The sequence below is a fragment of the Carettochelys insculpta genome, chromosome 3, assembly GCF_033958435.1.
Source record: "Carettochelys insculpta isolate YL-2023 chromosome 3, ASM3395843v1, whole genome shotgun sequence".
NCBI lineage: Eukaryota > Metazoa > Chordata > Testudines > Carettochelyidae > Carettochelys > Carettochelys insculpta.
The window spans coordinates 77,986,619-78,010,369 of record NC_134139.1 but is presented as its reverse complement, the minus strand read 5'-3'; the positions used below and the strand labels follow the sequence as shown (position 1 = coordinate 78,010,369).

Sequence of the window (23,751 nt, the reverse complement as noted above, 5' to 3'; positions counted from 1 at the left end):
TTTCAGTGACCTGGGAAGGTTATTTGTGATACATGAACATCCTATAAGTCAATCATGTTGACAACATTGGCATGAGCCTAGCAAATCTGGAGTGATTTGGAACCCTAACTTTAAAATGTTACAGCTTTCCACACTCATGGCTTAGAGTTACAACCGTAACAATGTGTTACTATCTGTGGCTGAATTGGACAGCTATTCTACGCCTGTATTTCTTATCATGCCCACATTTCTTCTCTTGCTGGAACTTTCCTTTTATTATTCCTGCTGTGATATTGCAGGAGTGTGAGGCAGACAGGAGGAGTGAACTGCTACTGAGGGTCATTCTTACGTGATAAGAGGGCAGTAAATTGGGCTGCCTGTGGAGACTGGGATATTATTGATATCTTTTACCCTAGGAAAGCTGGGTGCAGACCTTACGGAGCTGAAGTAGTTGTGGCTAGCATGCAGGTAATAGGTCACCTAAGGAATTTGTTTTTTTCATATCACTGCGTTGTCCCTGCTAACACATGAACTGCCCTGATATTTGTGCAAACAAGCCCTCTCATTCTCCATGCAGGTGATTGGATTTGAACCATCCTTTCTATCCCCATCTTCAAGGCAAAATGATGTGTGAAGCCCACAGGACAGCCTGGATAAAGCAAAAGTGAATTCACTGGAGCAGAATAGGGGAGGCAGGTGGATGGAACATATACCCTCCACACACATCTATTTAATATATCATATGAAATTAAAAAAAAAAACTTGAGACCATGTAGGATGGTATAATAGCAGCTAAGCCCTGTGCTGGACCTACAGAGGACCTAGTCCAATTATTTGCTGAGACATAAACTTTCTTTATGATACTGGGCAAATAATTTAATCTTTCCTGTATCACAGCTACCCATCTGTAAAACAGGGATCAAATCCATTAATAATTGCAAGATGTTCAGATATTTCAGTGATGAAATCTGGATGAGCACACAGATTAGCAGTTGTACTACTTAAAACAATTTTAGGATTTCTGCTTTTGTATGGTAAAACAACATTAAAGGTCAAAATCCCCATTTTTCATCTGCTGCTCTATGACTTCCACTGATGGCAGAATGATAAAGCTGTTGCTCCAGAGACGGATGACAGAGGGCAGATCCGCTGTCGGTGCATAGGGAGGAGGGTGGCAAAGGGGGCAGTTGCCCTGGGGCCCAGCAATGCAGTGGCTGGGAGCCCTGGGCCCCTTTGAATTGCTGCTGGAGTGCTGTGCCAGGTGCTCCATGAGGCTGCAAGGGTTTGGGTGGGGGACACTGCAATGCAGGCTGGCTGGCCCCAGCCCTTCTATCCAAGGTCCCACCTCTTCCAGAGTGAGGCACAGGGGCCTGGGCAACTGCCCTACTTCTACTCCTTAACAGCAGCCCTAGTTTTTACATGGAGAAAAACAGATGATGTGGCACACATGGGCCATAGAGTTTTTAGAGAATATTGGAAGGGTCTCAGAAAGAAAAAGATTGAAAAACTGTGGTGACCCCATCTTCTGAGTGTTAGATGACAGCTGGTTCAGAGGAATGAACAGAACAGGATAGATCTGAGTGATCCATGCTGTTGTGCAGTCCTAGCTTCTGGCAGCCAGAGGTTTGTGGACACCCAGAGCAAGGGATTGTGTCTCTGACCATCTTGGTTAATAGCCATTGATGGACTTATCTGTACTTTTCCCAATTCTGACTTAATGTATCTTTTCTGAAATGGAGTGACCAGAGCAGCAGATGGTGTCAAAGGTGTGGGTGTATTGTGACTGGGCATAGTGACAGTATGATACTATCTTATATGTGGATTATTAGTAGCCTTTGACTTGGCAGCCATCTTTGTGAAATGTTTGCAGGCCACAAAGCTATGCTCTAGAGACACATTCTTTCTCAGATATTTTGGAAAGTTCTTGTGCCTGAGTTTATTATCACTGGAGATGATGTTCGGGTGCTTATTTGCATAGTGTTTTTTTGCTCACATGGAACACAGACAAGCATTAGTTATCTGACACTGCAGTTGGAGTTACCATAACAAATTGTTATCAAGATCTTTCCAGACCAGGAGTCATCAGGCATTTTCGCTCTTGTTTTCTGCCAGAGCCTTTGTGTTCCTTAATTTGGAGGCAACTCTGGAAAAAAGAAGTCTTTCTTGCAAAAAGCAGAGAAAAGGTGATTTTAAAATGGGAAAAGTGAAACATTTTAATAGGTAGGATTAGATTTTTTAAGAGCTAAAGGGTTAACAAAGCGGCAGGACCTGGCTTTATCCTGGAAAGAGAATTGCTGAGCTAACTTCTGCCCAACCAGCAAGGAAGAAAAATCAGAGATTTGGAACTTTTCAGTGCTGGTGTTTCGGCCAGAGAGGCTGCTGCTCATTAAAGTCAGCCGGTAGTTCACTGCCTTCCCAGGACAGAACTACATTTCCCATAATTCACCGGTTTCACGGGGTCTTCAGACGGCAATAATTTAGCTATGCCCCGGAGTGCCTGTTTGGAAACATGATTAATTTCCTGGACTTAACCCCTTCGCGGACAGTAAAGCGATTCCCTCCCACAGCAGCGACGTATCCGTTGTGATCACTGCCCGTTCCCTGACAGCACTTAGGGGCTGGCCCTCGAGTGCGAGGGCTGTTGTCAGGCGCCCGCGTTAGACACGGGGCGCGGGGGGCCTGACCGGAGCGGGGCTCACGCGGCGCGGCTCGGGCTGGAAGTGCCGGAGAGTGGCAGCGGCGGTTGGCGGGGACTGACCGTGTGTGTGAGGGGCGGGGCGCGGCGCCGCCTCCGCTAGAGAACATGAGCGCCAAAGAAGGTGACGTGGCGCCGGAGCACGTAGCCGCTGCACCTGGGGTTGGGGAAGCCCCGGCGGGTGCCCAGGCCGCGCTCGGGTGACCGTCCTCGCGGCCACGGTAGCAACACCCCCCCCCCACCCCACCGCCGCGCTGCTCGCGGGCCCGGGACGGCTTCGCCCTCTCCCCCGCCAGGCGGCTCCGCTCAGACTGAGGGCGGTGCGGGTTTAGCGGAGGCCGCTTCCCGCTCGGCCTCTGGCGGGGCTGCGCGGGAGAGAGGCTCCGAGCGCCTGGCTAGCCCCCGCCCTTAGGAGCGGGTCACCAGTCCCGCGCCCCAGCTGCCCGCCCGCCGGCACGGCGCGGGAACGGGTCTCCTGCGTGAGAAAGAAACGGCGTCATTGAGCGTGCAGGGGAGAACCTTTTAGCGCTAAGAAATAAAGGGGGGACACAAGGCCCTGCCCTGCTCTTTGCACTCACGTCTCTGCTGCTAGGCAGTACCGTGGTCCCCCACCTTTCCGTGCCCAAATTCGAAGTTTGAGGGCAACTCACCATCTGACCTGCCCCTTCCTAAAGCCCCACCCAACTCACTGCCCCCCTCCCCCATTCTCAATCATTTTTACTTGGCTGGGGCAGGTGGGGATTTGAGGTGGGACGTGGGGTGCTGGCAGTGGGAGAGACCTGGAGATTGTGGTGTGGCACTTAAGGTGTGTGGCTCAGCCAGGCTGAAAAAAGTTCCCTCCCTCATCCCCCCCCCCAATGCTAGACTCTTTTATGGATACAAATGTCCACACACAGATGCCCTCAGGCAGATATCACTATCTGCTGATCCACAGATCACTGCTCTCAGGTGTCATTGAGGCCAAAGGGGAGAAGCATGTGGCTGCACACGTGTGTGGCACTGCTTTAACTATTAAAACAAAAAGCAGTCAAGTAGCACTTTAAAGACTAGCAAAATGGTTTATTAGGTGAGCTTTCGTGGGACAGACCCATTTCTTCAAACCATAGCCAGACCAGAACAGACTCAATATTTAAGGCACAGAGACACATGGTTTAAATTGTGATGGGAACTTTCTGCGTCGTCATAGGGGCTTGTCTGCATACTTGGCTCAATCTAATTCTTGACCTTGCCCCCCCACACCTCCACTCTCTGATTTGCTCACTTGATTATCTTTTTCTGATTTGTCCTCTTTGCTTACTGTTTTTGGTTCTCTGTGCCTTAAATATTGAGTCTGTTCTGGTCTGGCTATAGTCTGAAGAAGTGGGTCTGTCCCACGAAAGTTCACCTAATAAACCATTTTGCTAGTCTTTAAAGTGCTACTTGACTGCTTTTTGTTTTGATAGTGTATAGACAAGCACGGCTTCCTCTTTGCTTTAACTGTTGTGGCAGATAAGTCTGAGAGGGGTAGCCGTGTTTAGTCTGTACCTTCACAAAACAAAGCAAGCAATCCTGTAGCACCTTTAAGACTAGCAGTTTTGTTTATTAGGTAGTGAGCTTTTGTGGGTAAGACACACTTCAAATTATGGAGCAGAACTGAGGAATAAGTGAAATATAAAGGAAGAGAAGAAAAAAAAGAAACAGAAAAGTAAAGTTACAGTGGTACAACTTGGTTGCTGGAGGCACAGTTATAAATGTGCTTATACTGGTACAGATTGAACCTCTCTAATCCACTACTCGTGGGACCTGACTGGGGTGCCAAGCCAGAAAACTTGCTGAGCCACGTGAAGTCAGTATTGTCTAGGATCATCACCAGCACTTCCACATCTTACAGGGGTCTTAGAAGACATTTAGGGGGTACATTAGAGCTAAATAACAGCACAGAACACTGAGAGCCAGGATTTGTGGGTATAAACAAACTTTGTGGAACCGCAGGAAATTTGTCCTTGCTCATAAGTGTGTGTTTGGCTAACTAGAATCATGGTGGACTATGGATGTTACCAGTCGAGAGAGTCCAGACTCAAAGTTCAACCAGTATCGCTTATGGGGGTACTGAGCCATAGTGGTGCAATTGCATCATCGTTTCTAGGGGTTGGGGCAGCATAATTATATAAGAGGGAAAAAATCCCATTTTCTAACTGACATCACTATGTGGGGGGAGGGGGAGAGATCAATTTAAGTTATGCAGCTTCAGCTATGTGATTAGTGTAGCTGAAGTAGATGTACTTATATCTACTTATTGCCCAGTGTTGGCTGAGGTGCATTGACAGGAGATAACTCTCTTGTCATCTCCCTTTGTGCTTCATGTTCTGGGTGGAGTACTGGAGCTGCCAGGAGAGTGATTGGTGGTCAGTTTATCATGTCTGACACTCTAAATTGACTCCTGCTGGATTGACCATTGCACATAGATCCAGCTGGTAGTGTAGATACACCCACAGTTATACAGATCTTTGTTTTGGTGTGTAGAACAGGGTTTAGAAGAGTGTGGTGGTTTGTGCTGGTGATTTAATTTTTCACAGTGCAGTTTGTCAGCATGCTTTCTGCTAGCTCTGCTTTGGGCCCAGTAGCCATACAAAGCACTTCCATCACCTTCCTTCAACTGTGAAATGGAGACAGAAGCTAAAAAACCGCTAAAAATCAGTGAAATAATATAATTTATAAGTAAGAGCTATTTTAACTGTTAGAAGAAAAACAACCCTGAACTCATATACTGATTATTTGTCCAGTTTGTGTGTTTTGAAAATAACTCTTCACTTTCATTCAGTTAAACATTTTAAATTCTATGTGTAATTTAATTTTTTTTAAATTTAAGATAAGACTAGACATGTATAAAGTTATGCAAGTACAGTAAACCCCCGTTTTACGTGATTTTGATATGTATTAATACAAAGGTCAAAATCCTGGGCTCCAGCCACCCTCTTCTCCCAGCTGGAAAGGGAAAGAAGCAGGGCCTGCAGCTTCCCCGTGGCTTCTCCCAGCTGGGAAAAGCCAGGAGGATGCTGCTCCTGGGAGGAGAGCAGAAGCCCTTCTGCCTCAGGGAGTTGGCAGCCAGGCACAGTAGCCTCTGGCCAGTTTCCCAGCTCCCACAAGCAGTGCGGAGCCAAGAAACTGGCAAGATGCTGCTACATCTGGCTCCCAGCTCCATGTGGCTGAGTGGGAGCCTGGAAAGTGACCAGATTCCGAGGGGTTCCCCTTGCCCAACTTGCACGAAATTTGAGTTTTGTGGGGAATGCAACCCCCATGTAACTTGGGGTTTTACTTGTATTAGAGTTTGCAGACTCTGCGTCTAAATTAAGTATAAAATTGAAAATGTCTCACGAAGCAAAGGGTTAAGGAAAAGGAGGGTGAAGTTGAAGAGACAGCAGTAAGTCAATCCTAAATTGAGGTTTGGCGTAAGCACAGATGATGGGAATACAAGAGTAGCATGTAGCACAGGAGCGGAAGTTAAAAGAGGAACGCAAGTTAGAAGAAATGGGTTTTGAGGAGGAATTGAAAAGAAAAAAGTTGAAGACTTTTGGGGTGTGTCTGCACAGCAAAGTTTTTTTTTAGAAATAATGGTTGCTATTTTAAAATAACTTTGAGCATCAACATAACACAGCTGCTATTTTGAAATGATTTTGAAATAGCTGATGCTTTATTTTGAATTTAGTAACCTCATTGTACGACGGATAGTGCCTATTTTGAAATAGATATTTCAAAATAGGGGTTGTGTAGACAGGGAATAGGGGCTATTTTCGAAATAAAATATTCCAGAATAGTTTATTTCAAAATAAAGCTGTTGTGTAGACATAGTATTTCATATTAGAGCCCCTCGAAGTAGAGCTTCCTGTAGTGTAGACACGTTATTCCAGAATACCTTATTTTGGAATAACAACTCTGGAATAAGCTATTCCGGAATAACTTTGTAATACAGACATATCCTTGCTGTGCTGTAGAAAGTATGTGGGTTCAACTCTTGGCAGCAGTCTGGGGAAAATCATCGGATGAGTGAAAGGGGAGATGAAGGCAAGAGTGGCCATAGTAGAGGCAGCTAATATGGGAAGCAACAGGAGCCAAAACTAATATCCTGAAAAATAGCTGCCTCTTAAATTATTCCTATTCACCAAAGACCAAAATTCTATGACAGAAAAGGAACAGTGAGACAGTGATAATAATTTTACAGTGATATGGCTCTATTCATTTTGAAGGGTTTCAAAACACATTACAAGCTAAAGAATGAATCTTCCAACTTCTTACTTGCACAAAACTGTTGAATCAGCTTTAGTAGGTTAAGGGTTTCTGGGATTAGATTTTTTAAAGCAAACTAGATGGAGTTGAATTAAATTTATCATGTTGTAAGGATGCACATAAAATATGTGATACTGGATGTATTAAAAACACTTCTGAAATGAATGTCATAACATAGCAAGCTGTTATAAAGCTGGTAATTATTAACCCAGTTTAACTCTCACTTTTTTTCCAATGTGTTTTATTTATAGGATCTGGTGGGTTCAGAAAACGAAAGCATGACAATTTCCCACATGGTCAAAGGAATGATGAAAAAGACAATGTTAATTCATCTTCATCTTTGATGACGTCTTTTAAGAGTAAGTAAAAGTTGAAAGTGTAGACCAAGAGGATGTATATAATAAAAGTTAGTGGAAATAAAATATGGAATGATGGGGTAAAAACAGTTGTCCATAAGCAAAATTAAAATCAGTGAGACTCTTGCACTTAAATCTGGGGCTTGGCCTTTTATTTTCTAAGTTAGAAGAGTGTTGTGGTTGTAACCGTATAATCTGTTCTAATTAGGAGAATAGTGGAACACAGTGCTTTTTGTTGATCATTAAAGATGTGAAAATGTCACAGACTTCTGAGGCAGGGCTGGAGCCATGTCCCTTAAAACAATCACCATCAGAGCAGCTGGTTGATGGTCAACTCCCCCCACCACCAGCAGTTTCTCCTTTTTCTAACCCCTCCCCCCATATTTTTAGTAAAAGACAGGTCAAGTATCTGTGGATTTCTGTTTATTGCCTGTGGCCGGTCCCTGATTCTTACTAAAACGCTTGTACCAGAAACTTAACCTTAGTGTAACAGCAACGAAGGGTCCTGTGGCACCATATAGACTAACAGAAGTGTTTTGAGCATGAGGTTTCGTGAGCACAGACTCACTTCATCAGACACTGGTCTTGGAAATCTGCAGGGCGAGGTGTAAATAAGCCAGAGCAAGGATGGGGATAACAAGGTTAGCTCAGTCAGCAAGGGTGAGGCTTACTACCAGCAGTTGAACTGGAGGTGTGAACACCAAGGGAGGGGAAGCTGCTTCTGCATTTAGCCAGCCATTCGCAGTCTTTGTTTAAGCCAGAGCTGAGGCTCTGTGTGGCCTGGGTAGCAGACTTAAAAGTAGCTATCCTACAGCAAAGAAATTTCAAGACCAGACTCCAAAGAGAAATTTCTGAGCTACAATTCATCTGCAAATTCGACGCCCTCAGCTGTGTTTGGAAACATGCTAACTGGTCAAAACACAAACACATGTTTGCAGCTGGGAGATTGCTTCCCAGCACCAGATGACACACATATGCTTGCTCTACTCAAGCTAGCATGGTAAGAATAGCAGTAAAGCTGGGAGTAGCATGAGAGACAGCCTATGTGCAAACTCTCTCAGATCCTCTAGGTATGTACTTAGGTGGCTAGGCTGAGCCATTGATTATACTACCAATGGCTACACTATTTTTAGCACATACTTGAACAGAAGTAGTGTATGTGTCTATTCATATTGGCAAGCATGCTCCCAGCTGCAGAGTACATGTACCCTTAATTACTTGTTTTCTGGTATGTTTTCTCAGCGTTTTCTCTTCCTCTACAAATTTGGCAGGATAATATTCAGAGAACAATTGCGTTTTTGGTAACCTTTTTTTTCTGAAATTTTTCTAAAATATACTAATGCTGGCAAGTAGAACATTTAAAATTTCTCCCTTTTTAAAAATAAGCCTTATTATCCTGAGATTTCATGTAATTTGCAATTGGTTAACTTTGCCTTCTTGCTATCCATTACGTTTAGTAAACATTAATCCCAACGTTCAGCAGATACTGTCCAACTTCTAACTTCTCTCTAGTCTAAAGAATAGTTGTTGATCTTTAATTTATTACTGATATGTATTCGTCTTTTAATGTATGTTTGTCTGTCCTCTGTGTTATTGTGTGTATGTATCAGGTGACAAACTAGAGAGAATGTAAGAGTCATAGTATAACTGAATTGAGGAGAACTGGTAGAAAAAAGAGAGGAAATGAAAAGTAAGAAGGGATGAATAACAACAGAAAGAAATGTAAAATTTTTTGATACGTGTGAAACATAGTCAGAATTTTCCAAAACAGTTAATCCTTTTAGAATCTTCTCTAAACACTGTTCACTGTACACTGTTCACGTAGACTTGTAAGACAGACATAATGTGTTCCCAGTGTCTGCCCCCCAAAGAATGAGAGTGGCAGGAGGAGGTGTTAAGAGATGAGTTGAAACAGAAATTAATTAGTGCAAACACGTTATAAAGATGCAACATTTGATTAGTCATGTAAAGTGTGACAAAGCTAAATTAAGCATTGTGGCAGCAGGATTCGGCCATAAAGAAGTATATTAGGAATAAAAATTTCCTTTTAAAATGTATTTAAATTTTATTGTATTTTCCCTGCTGTAACATACAGTTAAACATTCTAATGATGTGACCTTCTGTGTAAAAAAAAAAAACAAAACCAACAAACAAACAAATGCTAAAACAAATGTGAAATAATGGAAGATTAAATGGTTCTGTTACACAAATAACATAGTAATAGGGAGGACCCTACCAAATTCACGGTTCATTTTGGTCAGTTTCATGGTCATGGGATTTTTAAAATGGTGAATTTCATTATTTCAGATATTTAAATTTGAAAGTTAGTGGTGTTGTAATTGTAGGGGTCCCGATCCAAAAAGGAATTGTGTGACGGTTGCAAGATTATTTTAAGGGGAAGGGTTTTGGTATTGCTACCCTTTCTTCTGTACTGCTGTTGGCAGTGATGCCACCTTCAGAGCTGGGCAGCTGGAGAGTGGTGGTTGCTGGTTGGCAGTCCAGCTCTGAAGGCAGACTATAGCCAGCAGCAGCATAGAAGTAAGGAATGTATGTTATGGTATTGCCACGCTTATTTCTGTACTGCTGACTGCAGATCTGGGACCTTAGTCAGCAGCTGCCACTCTCTGGATGCCCAGTGCTGAAAGCAACAGTACAGAAGTGCGATATTGATATGATACTGTCAGTCTTACTTCTGCACTACCTCAGGGGAGGGTGCTGTGTTCAGAGCTGGGCTCCTGGCCAACATTACAACCACTGCTCTCTGGTTGCCCAGCTCTGACGGCAAAACAGAAGTAAGGTTGGCGATTCAGTGACCATCCTAAAATTAGCTTAAAGACTGACAAAATAATATATTTAAGGTGCTATATGACTGCTTGCTTGTTTTGTTACAATACAGACTAATACCACTATCTCTCTGTTACTGTTAAAATTAGCTTATGGTCGTGTGCAACTCCCTCTTGTCCCAGGACCTCCAATTTGAGAAACACTGGTCTCTCCCTGTGAAATTTGTATAGTGTAGGGTAAAAACACACACAAGACTAGATTTCATGGTTTCCTTTTGCATGGCTGTGAATTTGGTAAGGCATTAACAGAATACTTAATGTTATAGTACTAGACAACACATGGAATTGTTTTTGTGATTGTCTGCATTCTGTTCTTAGCGTTTCAACTGGAGCTTGATACAAGACATGATAAATACGAGAGGCTTGTGAAACTTAGTCGTGATATAACTATTGAAAGTAAACGGACGATATTCCTACTTCACAGGATTACTAGGTGAGTCACAACATTAATTCCCATTTCCATGCTCACCTAGAAACTGGTTAGTGCTTTGATATGTTTTCTTTGCATATGAGTAACAGACACAATATTCTGCTGAAACAGATGTCGAGGAAGATAAGCATATCCTCAGTTAATGTCCCACAAACTGTCATTTTTTTCCTTTAAAAGGGTATGTAAGCTAGTGGGCGCATGCACCAGTTGAGAAATTAAAAATGAAGACCAATCTCTATGTTGTCATGCCCACTTCCTTAAAATGACTTTTTTGATATAAAGAATACTCCAAAATAGGGCCAGAGTAACACAAAACGCTTACTAATGACCAATACATACCTTTTCTGCAAGGGGATGTGAGGAGGGGGGAGAAAACATCTTTCTTACTATGTGGCTTCCTTTGTAACAACACCCCCATTTCTTTTATGATCTCCCCTTGTCCCCCCCCATCACCCATGTGATACACAGGAACCTGGTTTCTGCTTGCAGCCCCTTATGTGCTGGAACCTAAGGAGTGTCTTGATGCATAGTCATACTTTTTGTGCCCTGATTGTTAGAAGCAGTAGATTCTGTGAGAGAATACAGGAAAAAGTTGAGGCTTGCCATAGCTTGTTGTATAAGATTTATCTAGAGAATTAAATGTGTAATCTCAGACATTGGGCTTTGAGTGTACTAGTATCTTTTCTGTAGAATGTCGCTGTGTTATCACCAGTGCATCCACAAGGGTAGCATCTGTGTGAGCGCTATTGAGAGTAATGTGTCAGCAGCTGCCATCTTTAAAGTTTACTGCTCTCCACACTTACTTTGAGCAGAGGACAAATCATGGTGGTTATCATTCTAGTGGCCAGCAGAGCCTTTGCTGCACTAGCACTTTGCCACACAAAGAATAGCAACATTGGACCTTTCAGTGGGAAAAAGGCGTGTGTGTAGCAGACTCAGCATAGATACTTGACTGCTCAATCCTTCCATTTGTCCCTGTGAAGTTTTAGATTCCTTTGCATCATGGAATTCTGTTTTCTAGAAGTTGTACCAATGGTGTTTTGTTGTACTCTCTGTATTTCCCTTCCGTTCTCTGTCTTAACTATTCAGTACGAGCCCAGTTTCAGAATTATAACCATCTTCAAACATTTGTTCAAAACCAAACTATCAGCTAAAGCCACAACATAATAATTTAAAAACAGATGTTACAAATCTATACTGTGTATGTTGTTGCATTTAAGTACAGTAGATGAATTATCCTTTAAATGCTGTACATCAGTACATGAGGGTCTTGGCAGAACACCTAGGCCGTGTCTACACTAGCCAGAAACTTCGAAATGGCCATGCAAATGGCCATTTCGAAGTATACTAATGAAGCGCTGAAATACATATTCAGCGCCTCATTAGCATGTGGGTGGCCGCCACACTTCAAAATTGATGCGGCTCGTCCAGACGGGGCTCCTTTTCGAAAGGACCCCGGCTACTTCAAAGTCCCCTTATTCCCATCTGCTCATAGGAATAAGGGGACTTGGAAGTAGCCGGGGTCCTTTCGAAAAGGAGCCCCGTCTGGACGAGCCACACGGCGGCAAGTCGCGTCAATTTCGAAGTGCTGCGGCTGCCCGCATGCTAATGAGGCGCTGAATATGTATTTCAGCGCTTCATTAGTAAACTGGCCATTTCGAAGTTTTTGGCTAGTATAGACGTAGCCCTAATGATCTTTCCAAATTTGTTTATAAAACTTTTAAAGTTCTTTGGTTAAAATCTGAATGATAATTAACACTTTTTGTTCTACAGATAAAAGCACACAACTCATATTTTAGTATCGGTAGGGAGTCTCTCCCCTGCCATAGCACAGAGCTGAGCCTGGGAAGGAGGGCATCTCCCTGGCAACCGCAGCCCTGGACCTTTGGAAAATCGCTTCTTTCTCTGGCTGCTATAGCCCTGTAGGACCTAAATTCCCCTCACCTCTTCTTCTCACCTTACTGCCTTCTCCCACGTCACCCCACTGCTTCCTCCCATCTATCCCTTATTTCCCCCAAAACCACTGCCTTAGTTCACATATGGGGGTCCAAACACCTCATTAGTGGAACCACACCTCTGAGCCACTAATTAGGTGGACATTTGTTTGTGTTCAGCTATCCAAGTGTTCTCCTTAGAGGGAACGATCCACAGACTGCCTGAATGGAGTTTGGGGACCATTAGTGGTCCATGGACCACAGTTTGAGAATCTCTGTTTGCTAAAGTATAATGTAATAGTAGTTAATGATTAGATGTTGTAGAGGATTCCTTAGTGGCATATTTCATAAATACTGCCAAAATATTTATGAAATAAATTCTTGCGGTGTGTTAATCTAACATATTTGAAAATACAGATTTTGTGTAGGGAGAGAGGACTTTTGCAGATATTTGTCTAGCTTTTCTGTATATTTGTTTTGAACCTTATCATAAGCTTCCTCTTTACTTTTGCCTTCTTCAGTTACAGATATATCCTGAAATAAGCATCATGATATTCAGACTGGGTTTGAATGGTTGATTATCTTAAGGGCAGTTCTTTTTGGCATCTACAGTCAAGTTCAAAGCCACTTGCTTACACTAGATCGGAATGATTCATTTTAAAATTGGCTCATTCCAAAATATTATTTAATTTTGACTGCACTAATTAAACACATAGTGGTTAGTAAGATGAAGTATGTAATTCAGCTCTTTGCCTATGTTCTAATATCTGCCACTTTGTAATTTTATTTGCATTCTGTATTCACAGTGCCCCCAATGGGGAGGAAATTCTAAATGAATCTGAGGCCAAATTAGAAGCTGTCAGACAGAAAATTAAGCTAGTAGCTCAAGAACTGATAGGAGAAGATATGTATCAGTTTCACAGAGCCATCTCTCCAGGTAAGTCTGTGTTCAGATAGAATGAGGTACACACATTGAGCCAAATCCAGTTTAGGTGCAATTCCACTACTTCCTCAGTAATGCATTTGTTCACATCAGGGCTAAATTTGGCTCATCCTTTGCAGTTTAAAACATAGATTGAGATTTTCTCCCTCATTTTGAAGATTAAAAACGTGATCTGGATGATATTTCCTAGCATTAAAATATGTAAACACATTGTATAGGTATGAGTATCAAGCATGAACTCTGGAATGTGTGAAACCACTCAAACACCCTGTCTCCCACATCCATTTCAACTTCTCTTTGTAAATGGCAGTCTTTTTATAAACATCTTTAAAGGCCATCTTAACATTTCAGCTGCACTGATATGTTGAGTATTGGAGGGGTAGCCGTGTTAGTCTGGATCTGTAACAGCAACGAAGGGTCCTGTGGTCCTGCAGGGCATCTGATGAAGTGAGTCTGTGCTCAAGAAAGCTCATGCTCAAAACTTTTCTGTTAGTCTATATGGTGCCACAGGACCCTTCGTTGTTGATATGTTGAGTTTCCCAACAGTAGTTTTGTATCCTCCTCTCATGTTCAAAATACTTGTGTGGCACAGATCAACAGAAACTCTGGCTGTAGACTTCACTTGGTCTTTAATTAGATGCGTACGCTTTTTTACTGGGTTTCCAGTCAGGGTACCCAATCCCTTACATTTTTTCCTGTTGTTTAGAATTTCTGGTTCCTCCCTAACTCTGTTTCCCAAATATATGTACCTTGTCTCAAGTGCCTTGGAAAGCTCAGAGCAATATTGAAGCACCTTGACACCAATCCAGCCATCCTGCATTTTTCCAAATGCATTCTGAACCTTTTGAATTATGTGTCCTTCTGGCCTTCTAAAGAAGCCATTACATCAAAAACAAGAAGAAATCCTGTGGCACCTGAAAGACTAACAGATATTTTGGAGCCTAAGCTTTTGTGGGCAAAGCTTTTGTTTTTGCATATACAGACTCTCTCACTCACTCTTTCACTCACCCACCCACCCCTATTTCTTCTCCTTCAATCTGTGGAAGGGGCATCAAAAAAACGGACACCTCCATTCTGCATTTGGGTGGTCATATTGGTACTCTTACATGAAAATATTTTAAGTACGCACAGTTTGATCATTTATAACTGGGTATTCTCACTTAGAGACTGGGTATTTAAGATTGCAAATTAGACTCAGATTCTGCAGTTGAAGGTTACATTGTTTATCTTACTAAATCTGATGGGGGCCACTGCACAAGTTAAAAGTCCTTGATCATAATATTATTGTGGCCTTGCCCAGCATCACTCAAACCGTTCTGATGCTTCTCCAATTTCTAGGGCTGGGAATGAATTTCTCATTGTCATTAACACTTCTAGATATATGCATTTGAAGAAATAACAGGTAGAAGTAGGGAGATTTGCTGAGATTTAAAAAAAAAAAGTGTATTTTCACAATCAGAATGTTACTTACCACAAGTTGCAATACTGGCTTTATTGATCTTACAAGAAAAATCAGTCATTATACTTCAGTCTCCAGGTCTCATTCTTGCCAAGCTTTTTTTTTTTTTTAAAGAAAATCTTGAATAATTCATCAATATGTCACTGTTCCAGTTTTCTTTCTTTACGCAGTCAAAACTCACTTTGACATTAGATGGAATTTTGTGTGACTAAGGAGTGTTGAAAAGGTGCCCAGAATGGCTATGCTGTTAACAAACAGAAATCTTTAAAGTTAGTGTTATATTATTCCCCTAATTTACAGAACTATCAATAACAAAACTATAATCAAGTGGAGGTTGTGAATGCATATTTATATTCAGGAATTTACAGCACATTTTTCAGTGTAATTCCAAACTATGGCTACAGTTGAAATTTGCCCTTAACTTGTACCATCTTAACTGTAGCATCTGTGCAGCAGCAGTACATCATATTGCAGTCTTTCATTTACTTATGATTGTCACTGTTTCTTTATCAGTTACATATTTGTTTTATTTCAGTTAAAAAGAGGACATGAGTTTTAATAAAAAACACAAACATCGCAATGCATAGATCTTAATGCCACTTGCAGTTTAGTATTCTATGGAGCTGATGAAGATTAATGTTAAGAAAGTTTATAATTTTCTCTGTAGTGTTGAATATTGTGAATATCTTGTTTTCATTTGAAATCTTCTTTTGATATGTAGGTTGCCTTTTCAGTTAAGGTGCTGTTCATAATATCAGTGAATCCTTAAATGCAGTTTTCCACTTGTTATGACCTTGTATTAAATATGAACAAACAGTTTGAGGCCTGATGGAGACATACACACTTTGCCAGTAAAACCTACAAAGCTCATAGACCCCCTTTTAGCTCACATTTCAAGTCTTATTAGAATAATGCAACATAGTTTGTGATGTGCACAGTATTTAAATGTTTTGCTCCATGTAGTAATCAGAGCATATAAATTTCCAGCGGCCGGAAACTGAATTATCTTTCAGTTTAATTACATGTCAGGATATATCTTTGTTATTTTGTGAACCCCCAATACTTCTAAAAGATTGCCAGTATGTTGCCCCAAATTTAGTGGCGACCTACACAGCTGCATATGTCTTAGAGTGGCCCTGAAGATAAACGCTTACAAGAAAGGTAGTGGAATAGCTTACTGGAATAGCACAAGTGACCATTTAGGTAGATAGGCAGCATGGGCAAACAGTTTGGGGAAACTAAAGAAGACGGCCAGGTACAGGCAGTATTAACCCCAAGGTGGAAAAATGGCATGATACAGTTACAAGAAATCGGTGAAAAAAGTACAAGAGATTAAAAAGGCTGGTTTTAGGGTAGGGAAGTTTAAGGAAACAGAAGTGGAAGTGTCTGCAGAAGGTTTAATGTTCGTGAAAACTGGAGAACATCGTGAATGGGTAATACCTGAATTACATAGGCTTGAGCTCATTCATAACAAGGTAAGACATCAGGGACTCAACAAAATTAAGGAATGACTTGGATGAGATGGTGGCTAAATCAGGGCCAGGATGTAGAGGAGTATGTTAATGATAAAGCTTGGTTGCTGGACATGACGTATGTACATTAAAATTTCATGTTTACTGCACAAGTCAGCCATGAGGCAACTACATCCCTGTAAAGATTGAACCATGTCTTTGATTGTTCCTCACAAACATGCCACCTGACTGTCATGCAGGATGGTACAGCTGTAATAGATTTCTGATTTAGAGGTGACATCATATGACTTAGTCATGGGACATAAAGTTGGGAAGTGTAGCAGGAGCAGAGAGAATTCTCTTTAGTCACCTCCTCCAGAACACCTTGAGCTTTTGGGGAGCACTTTGAAGTAGCACGGGCATGCTGGCACTTCAAAGTTTAAAGCTTCGAAGTTGCCGTGGGCAAAAATTAGTCTAACGAAGTGCTGCAAATTCACTGCAGCACTTCATTAGTAATCTCCTGTGACCCTGATTACCATGCCCCTTTGAAGATGGGGACAAATGTAGACACAGCCCTTGGGCATAACTGACTTCGCTGCTTACAGAGCTGAGGGCTTGTCTTCACTTCTGCAAAGATCGATCCAGTCTGGTAAAGACACGCAGAATCAATCTCTCTGGGGTCGGCAGTCAACCCCGTTACTCCTCTCTATGATGAGGAGTAAGGGAGGTCAACAGGAGAAGTGCTCCCATCAACTTTCCTCGTGAAGACAGTCTAATAAGTCTATTTCCAGTATGTCAATTCTAGCTCTGCAATTGCCATAGCTAGAATTGTGTATCTGAACTTGACTTATTTTCCTAGTATAGACTAAGGTTGTTATAACTTTGAGAGCATGTGACTTGCTGTACCACACTGACTGCTGAATTCATTGTTAACTGCGTGTTTATTTATTCTGTCACATTCATTGTAGAATTGAATGTTCTTGATTATAGTTTTTCCTCTTTCTCTCAAGGTGAGGGTTACCACATATATTAGCTGTAGCAGATTGTTACAGCTTTGAATGTAACTTTAAACTTGGTGTCTGGGGGGAACCCTTTACTGCAACTAAGTGCCCTTTGCTATTGTGTAAAGTTTTGAAAACAGATTCAGGCAGTGTCTATGCTGACAAGCTGTGTCACTGTAAAAATACTTAATGTAGCTGCTTTATGTTGATGGGAGAGAGCTCTCCTGTTGATGTAATACAACCAGGCTAACAAGTGGCAGTATCAATGTCTGCAGGAGAGCATTTCCCACCGTCACAGCATTATGCAGATTAGCATTTATGCCAGTAATATTTATGTTGCTCAGATTGGTTGTCTTTTACACTCCCAAGTGACAGAAGTTTTCCTGGTATTAGTACTAGTGGAAATAAGGCCCTAGACTTCAGGTAGACAGGTTATGCTCATCAGAGAATCCTGGGTGAGTTGCTGTGCTGTTATCTGATTAAAATATAATGGTCAATTAAAATGAAATGGTCATGGTTGCAGTCACTGTTATATACTTGCAGCAAATTTCATACCAAGAGTGGCATGTAAGATGTTATTTTAAAATTTATGATTTACTGAATGTGATTGTGCCATTTGTGTCCATGTATCATTTTTGTATCTGAAGATACATCTTGCAGGTGGTCCACAGGGTTGGAATTTTTACTTAGCAGCTGGGAGCCCATCCTGACTCTCCAGCCTTATGTTATAGCTGCATATCTATGTTTTTATGCTTAAGTAGACTAATAATTTAGTATTTAAGGTATTTAGAGATAAGCAAATGCATTTTGCTAAAATGAGTGGTGTGTGGAAAGGTTTGTATGGAGTGGGGTGGGCCCTGGGCTAAAAAGTTTGAGAACCACAGCCTTAGAGTAACACCTACAAAGTACTTATGTCTTGTCTATATAACACAGCTATTAGTGACACAGTTGTGTTATGTATAGTTGGTTAGCATAAATGTTGTTTTCTTGAACTTTTGCTGACAAAAAGCTTCGGACCCAACCCCAAAAGTGGCATTCACTTTGCTGGTAGGAGAGCAGAGAGCACTCCTGCAGACATAGCTCGGCAAAGCTTTAGTCTTCCTTGGGTAGAGTGAAGTTTAAGCACCTGTAAATAACAAAAACTTTGTCACGCAGTTGCCAGCGTAGGCAAAGCCTTACCAGCACAACTTGAAGAGACTGTTCAGATTCAGGCTTTCGTTGTGTCTACACTGCAAGTTGTTTTTTTCTTTTTTATATTACTTATTTCAATGTTCTAACGTCTAAAAAAAACAATGTTGGAAGATAGCATTCACACAGCTTTTAATACATCTCTGAGTTTTAACCTTGACCGTTTAATAACTTTAAAATTTTCCATTCCAGGTTAGTATATTTTAAAAAAGGCCCTTTGCACTAATTCCAGTTAAGGACTAGTACAAAAGGTACAGTTTTTGGACCAAAACATTTTTGAATTAAGTATGAATTGAAAAAATAATTTAAAAAATACCAGTGTCCCATATCTAAAAGCAGCTTGTCTAATTTCACACTTCCTAAAAATATTCTCCTTTGGCTACAAATCAAACATGAGACATCCTCTTGCTCCCCACCCTATGTCTGTCAGAAAGAATAACTGGACTTGTAATGAAAACTTTCTTAACCTCCTTAATTACGGAGTCATGATTGTAGCTGCATAATAAAGCTGGCTGATATTTATTTTATTTGGTATAATAACTGTTAGTCTATAAATAGAACAGTGCTAGATTCTGGGAATATTGTTTGCCACTTTAATTGTTAAATGTTTTTTTTGGGGTTACTCCAAACAGTTGTTCTTTTGAATTGAAGATAAAACAATTCTGGCAGAGCACTAAAGGAGTTCCATGCTTTCCCTCATTAAGAATAGTGCTAATGGCACACAGGATGTTTCCCCAAAGGATACTTGTGTGAGCTCAAACACTGAGTATAGCACTAATAATTGAACAACAAAAACTGATGCCTGTTTTCTACATTTGTTAGCAGTACAGATTGTCCCAAGGGGTGATTGAACAAGCAAACAGATACTGAAATAACGAGTCCCTTTTTTACTGTGCGATTTTTAATTTGTTATGTTTTGAATGTTCTTGTCTCAGTTTTTGATATCTGACAGATATAGCCTGCAAGGAAATATGTAATGTTTCTTTAAAATTTTATCAGGAAGTCAGGAGCAATGTTCCTGCTAATCTTTTTCATCCATGTGTGGAATAATTTTGTTATGTGTGCCATGGCATTTGGGTTGCACCACCAGTAGAAACAAACAGTCTAGCTGTAGGTGTTATGCCAGTCAGCGGGATGGCATTTGAATTGTTCCTGAGCAGCTGCACAAGTGTACAGCTTACAAGAAACACTGGTGAGAACTGGCAAAAATTCTAGACATATGCTGTAAAATGAAGAAGAGAGACAGAATAGCTTTGCATGATGACTGTTTTATCTTTTTTACCTTTTCTAATAAATCAGTACCATGACAATGCGACTAATATATACCAAATGTGAACGCTAAATTTAAGCACCCAATAACATGTTTTATAAATCAGATTTGTGGAAATACTTCAAAGTATATTCTGAGTATAGTTTGCAAAAGCATAGTATTAACATTATGTTTGGCAGATAAGCACTTTGCAATCTGTGGAATAAAGAGTGGTAGGAAGGAAAGCTAAAATGGTCTAAAACAGCGGTTCCCAACCATTACCAGATGGGGACCCATTTTGACAATTCAGGAAGACTTGGTGACCCAAGGCACTTCAAAAATGCAGGCAGTGGGGACAGAAAGCAGTGCTGTAACTAGCTAATTTTGCACCTGGGGCAAGAATATAGAATTGTGTGCTCTCATGTTTATATATTAATAGTTATTCCATAAGAAAGGGAAAATACCTCAATAAAATAACAACACTCTTTATTTAATATTGTTTATTCTTTTATTGTTAAACTTAATATGAGCTGTGGCAGGGGAAAGACTCATCCTCAAACCACGCCCCCCTACCTCCGGCTTAAACCCCACACTCTGAAGCTGGAGGGTCTGATGGGGGAGTCACAAAAAAAAGAAAAAGAAAACAGAAATCAGCTGCCTAGAATAGAAGGGGTGTTGAAAGGGGGGAAGAGAGTAGGAGGGGAGAAAAAATTCCTGCCAGAGACTAATAAGTGGCTTGCCTGGGATCACAAAGAATATCAAAGACATGGAAGCAGTCTTTGTAATGCGTAAGGCGGGGGAGTCCAACTTTTTTTTTCTACTGGGGTCCACAAGGCAATTTTTTAAATGTTCCAGGGGTTGAACACAAAATAACCCCAAGCCGCCACCACCACCCTGCCCTCAGTCTTAGACCCCCCAGCCTTAAACCCCCAGCAGCCCCAAACTGCCCCCAGCCTTAGACCCCACCAGCTGCCCCTAACTGCCCCCAGCCTTAGATTCCCCCCTGCAGCCCCTAACTGCCCCCAGCCTTAAGACTCCTCCAGCAGCCCCAAACTGCCCCCAGCGTTACCCCCCCCCCAGCAGCCCCAAACCACCCCCGGCCTTAGAATCACCCCCTGCCGCCTTGAATAACGCCAGCCTTAGGTACTCCCCCTCCTCCTGCAGTCTCTTCACTGGAGCTGCTAGGCTGGCCAGCTCCCCCAGCCCTCCTGCGCCCAGCAGGTAACAGTCCTTAAAACCAATTAACTCAAGTTTTAAGCTTTCAGCACCTAGGTAATTGCCATCTCTAGTGATAGCTGCCATCTCCAGCAGCTATCTCTATCTCTATTGATAGATCTGCCTGAAGCAGCAGCGTGAAGATACGGCAAATGGCTTCTTTAACAGCCACATGCAGTTAAGGGTTGCCAGCTGGGCAGTTCCTAACAAATCTAATGGTGACCCATGTGTGGATCCCGACCCATAGGTTGGGAATCCCTGGTCTTAAAATAAGCTGCATTAGTAAGGCATAATAAATAATTGTAAAAGGATCACCCAGGAAGATAAATATTTATACTTTAAATACATAAATGGAAAGGAAGGAAGCTGTTGGCCTATGGAGAGATAGTAGAGAGAACCTAATAACATAGAACAGTATATAACTGAAAAACTAATCAAATTCATGTCCTCATTCTCCATGAACAAGAGAGGAGGTAGGTTAGATGCCAGAAACAGAAGCTGAAAAACTAAGGAATTATCTGTGTAGAAGTTGTAGTTTATCAGATCTGATTTTGTGGATTTACTTTTCTGTTTTTAAATGTAGTTGATTAAAACAAGTCAAATGGTGAATTTTCTCAGCCAATGCCATTACTCTTTCAGATCTTTGTGACTCTTTCACTTTTTACTTCGGTCCTCATGCTTTCCCTATTCTCTTCCTCTCCCTCCAAAACCTCTTGGATGTTTCCAGTGAACACACATAGTAAGGACACTAAAAACCTCTTCCATTACTGATTGCTACAGTATTCATCATATGTTTGTGAGAGAACTTAAAAAATAATTATTTCTATTGTGAATGTATGGGGATCTAAATTAATTCAGCTACCATTCAGCAGGATATAGTAAAGGAAATAATTTGTTATCAGTTGAACTCCAGAAGAATTACTGAGCTGAGAACTGTGAGTCTGGAAGGAAACTTGGGACATGCAATGAGGGTTTCTCAAAATTTTCATAGTATAGGTCAGCTTATAATAGAGATATTGTATAGTGTACATCATCCCACCCATTGCTTGGCCCCCTCCCTTCCCATCTATAATGCTGTAACATTATTGCAGCAGTTGCTTTCATATAAAAGTACCATTAGGGAAATACTTAATGTGTGTTACCTGTATGAATACAATTGAGTAGTTGGACTTGGGAGGAGCTGGCATTACATGACAGGTCAGTTCTTTAGAGTCCACTGGCAAGTGCTGTACAGCTCACCAGTAGCTTACAGATAAATTTGAGAACAAAACCAGGAAGATAATGTTAGGACTATGAGAAATCATTTCATCAAATGACAAATGTAGCATATAAGAACTGCACATCAGTGAACAAAACTGTTACAGCATTAGAATAAGTTCCGATGAAGCCACGTTAGCACATGACTGGTTTCATTCTTATTGGAACTCATCAGACATGCGTAAACTGCTGTCTGTGGCATGATTCGAACCTGGGACGCCTTTGTCATAGTCGAGAATGATACCATATCTCCACAGGTTCACAGCATTGGTTGTGGGAAAGGAGTATATGTAGATCAGTTGGATTGATGGCTTTCTCAGATAACATGGTTTCATCGGAACTGTATTCTGACAAATATATTCAACCCCAATTGGAGTGTGCTTACAGTTCACTCGCTTGTGAACGTAGCACATGTGGCCAACAGTTGTTGGTCCAATTATCTGGGAAAGCGATCAATCCAACTGATCTACTGTTACAGCATAGAATAGATTCAGATTTATATCGAATCTGTCTGAAAGAGATTCAGGCTGCCTGATGGAACCGATGATCCTGACCGCCTCTTCCATATCACTGAAAATCTATACTTCTGAGGTTAAGTGGCTACTTATGCCAACTGTGGGTATTCCTTGTCTCTGCTGCCAGTCAGGTAAGCTGCCTGGCACAAACAAGGTACCCATACAAAAAACATTAATAAGGTCCTTAATTAGTGGTTGTGATAATTTTTCTGAAGCACTTCCTCTTCTTTCAAGATGGAAAACAAGGCCTTAGGAGTCAAGCTAAGACCTTTCACATGGAGCTTTCATGATATTACAAAGTCACTACGCTGACATGAAACTTCATTCATCGCCCACCGCTCCACCTCCCAACTTTCTGATGAAGAACCAAAGCCTGCTTCACTTGATCCACGGGTACAAAGTCCAGTATCAGAATGGCTGGGCTCCAGACCTGCATCTAGTGAGCTAGGCCCCTGTCACTGGTGACCTACCTCTGGATATTCAGCCTTGGACCTCTCCCAGAGAGGGAGACTAAGACTCCATCCCCACTGTCACGTATCAGTGAGGATGCAGAGGGATGATGTAAGGAAGAGGTGGTACCTTCTCTGACTTCCTTGTGTGTGGGAGTGTGTCTCCCAGAGTGACAGGTAGGTAGCAATGGGAGGAGGCTGAGCAAGGTCAGACCCCTTTAGCTCATGGGAAATAAATTAGGACACCCACATAACATCTTCTGGATACCATGGTCTTTGAGGTCTGGTGAGATGGAGAGAGACGGAGCTCATGTAAGTTCTGTTTCTTGTGTCTCTGTGGTTCCAGATTTCAGGGCAGCAGTTAACCTGATACGCTACTGCTGCCACTCATCATGACTGCTAGTGGGAATGGTCAGGCTGGCTCAGGGCGCTCCTTCATAGGCATAAAGGAGGCAGTGCACGCTTTTAGTTTTGACTTCAGAGTTTTAAGTAGCGGTTGGACCTCCCTGGTCTGGCACCCTTGA

The 23,751-nt window shown here is 41.7% G+C and overlaps 1 protein-coding gene across 2 annotated transcripts in view; it reads left to right on the top strand.

Annotated features, from left to right (window-relative positions):
• Window positions 1-2,688: 2,688 nt before the first annotated feature.
• Window positions 2,689-23,751, top strand: part of TSNAX (translin associated factor X) — a 35,723-nt gene continuing 14,660 nt past the window's right edge. Inside the window, exons 1-4 of one of the 2 annotated variants that reach the window (XM_074990176.1) lie at window positions 2,689-2,798; window positions 7,189-7,296; window positions 10,455-10,569; window positions 13,307-13,437. In XM_074990176.1, the coding sequence (XP_074846277.1) occupies window positions 2,783-2,798; window positions 7,189-7,296; window positions 10,455-10,569; window positions 13,307-13,437 (370 nt within the window). In that variant the 5' untranslated portion in view covers window positions 2,689-2,782. Of the gene's footprint in view, window positions 2,896-7,188; window positions 7,297-10,454; window positions 10,570-13,306; window positions 13,438-23,751 lie in introns of both variants that reach the window. The other variant, XM_074990177.1, reaches the window with a different exon arrangement.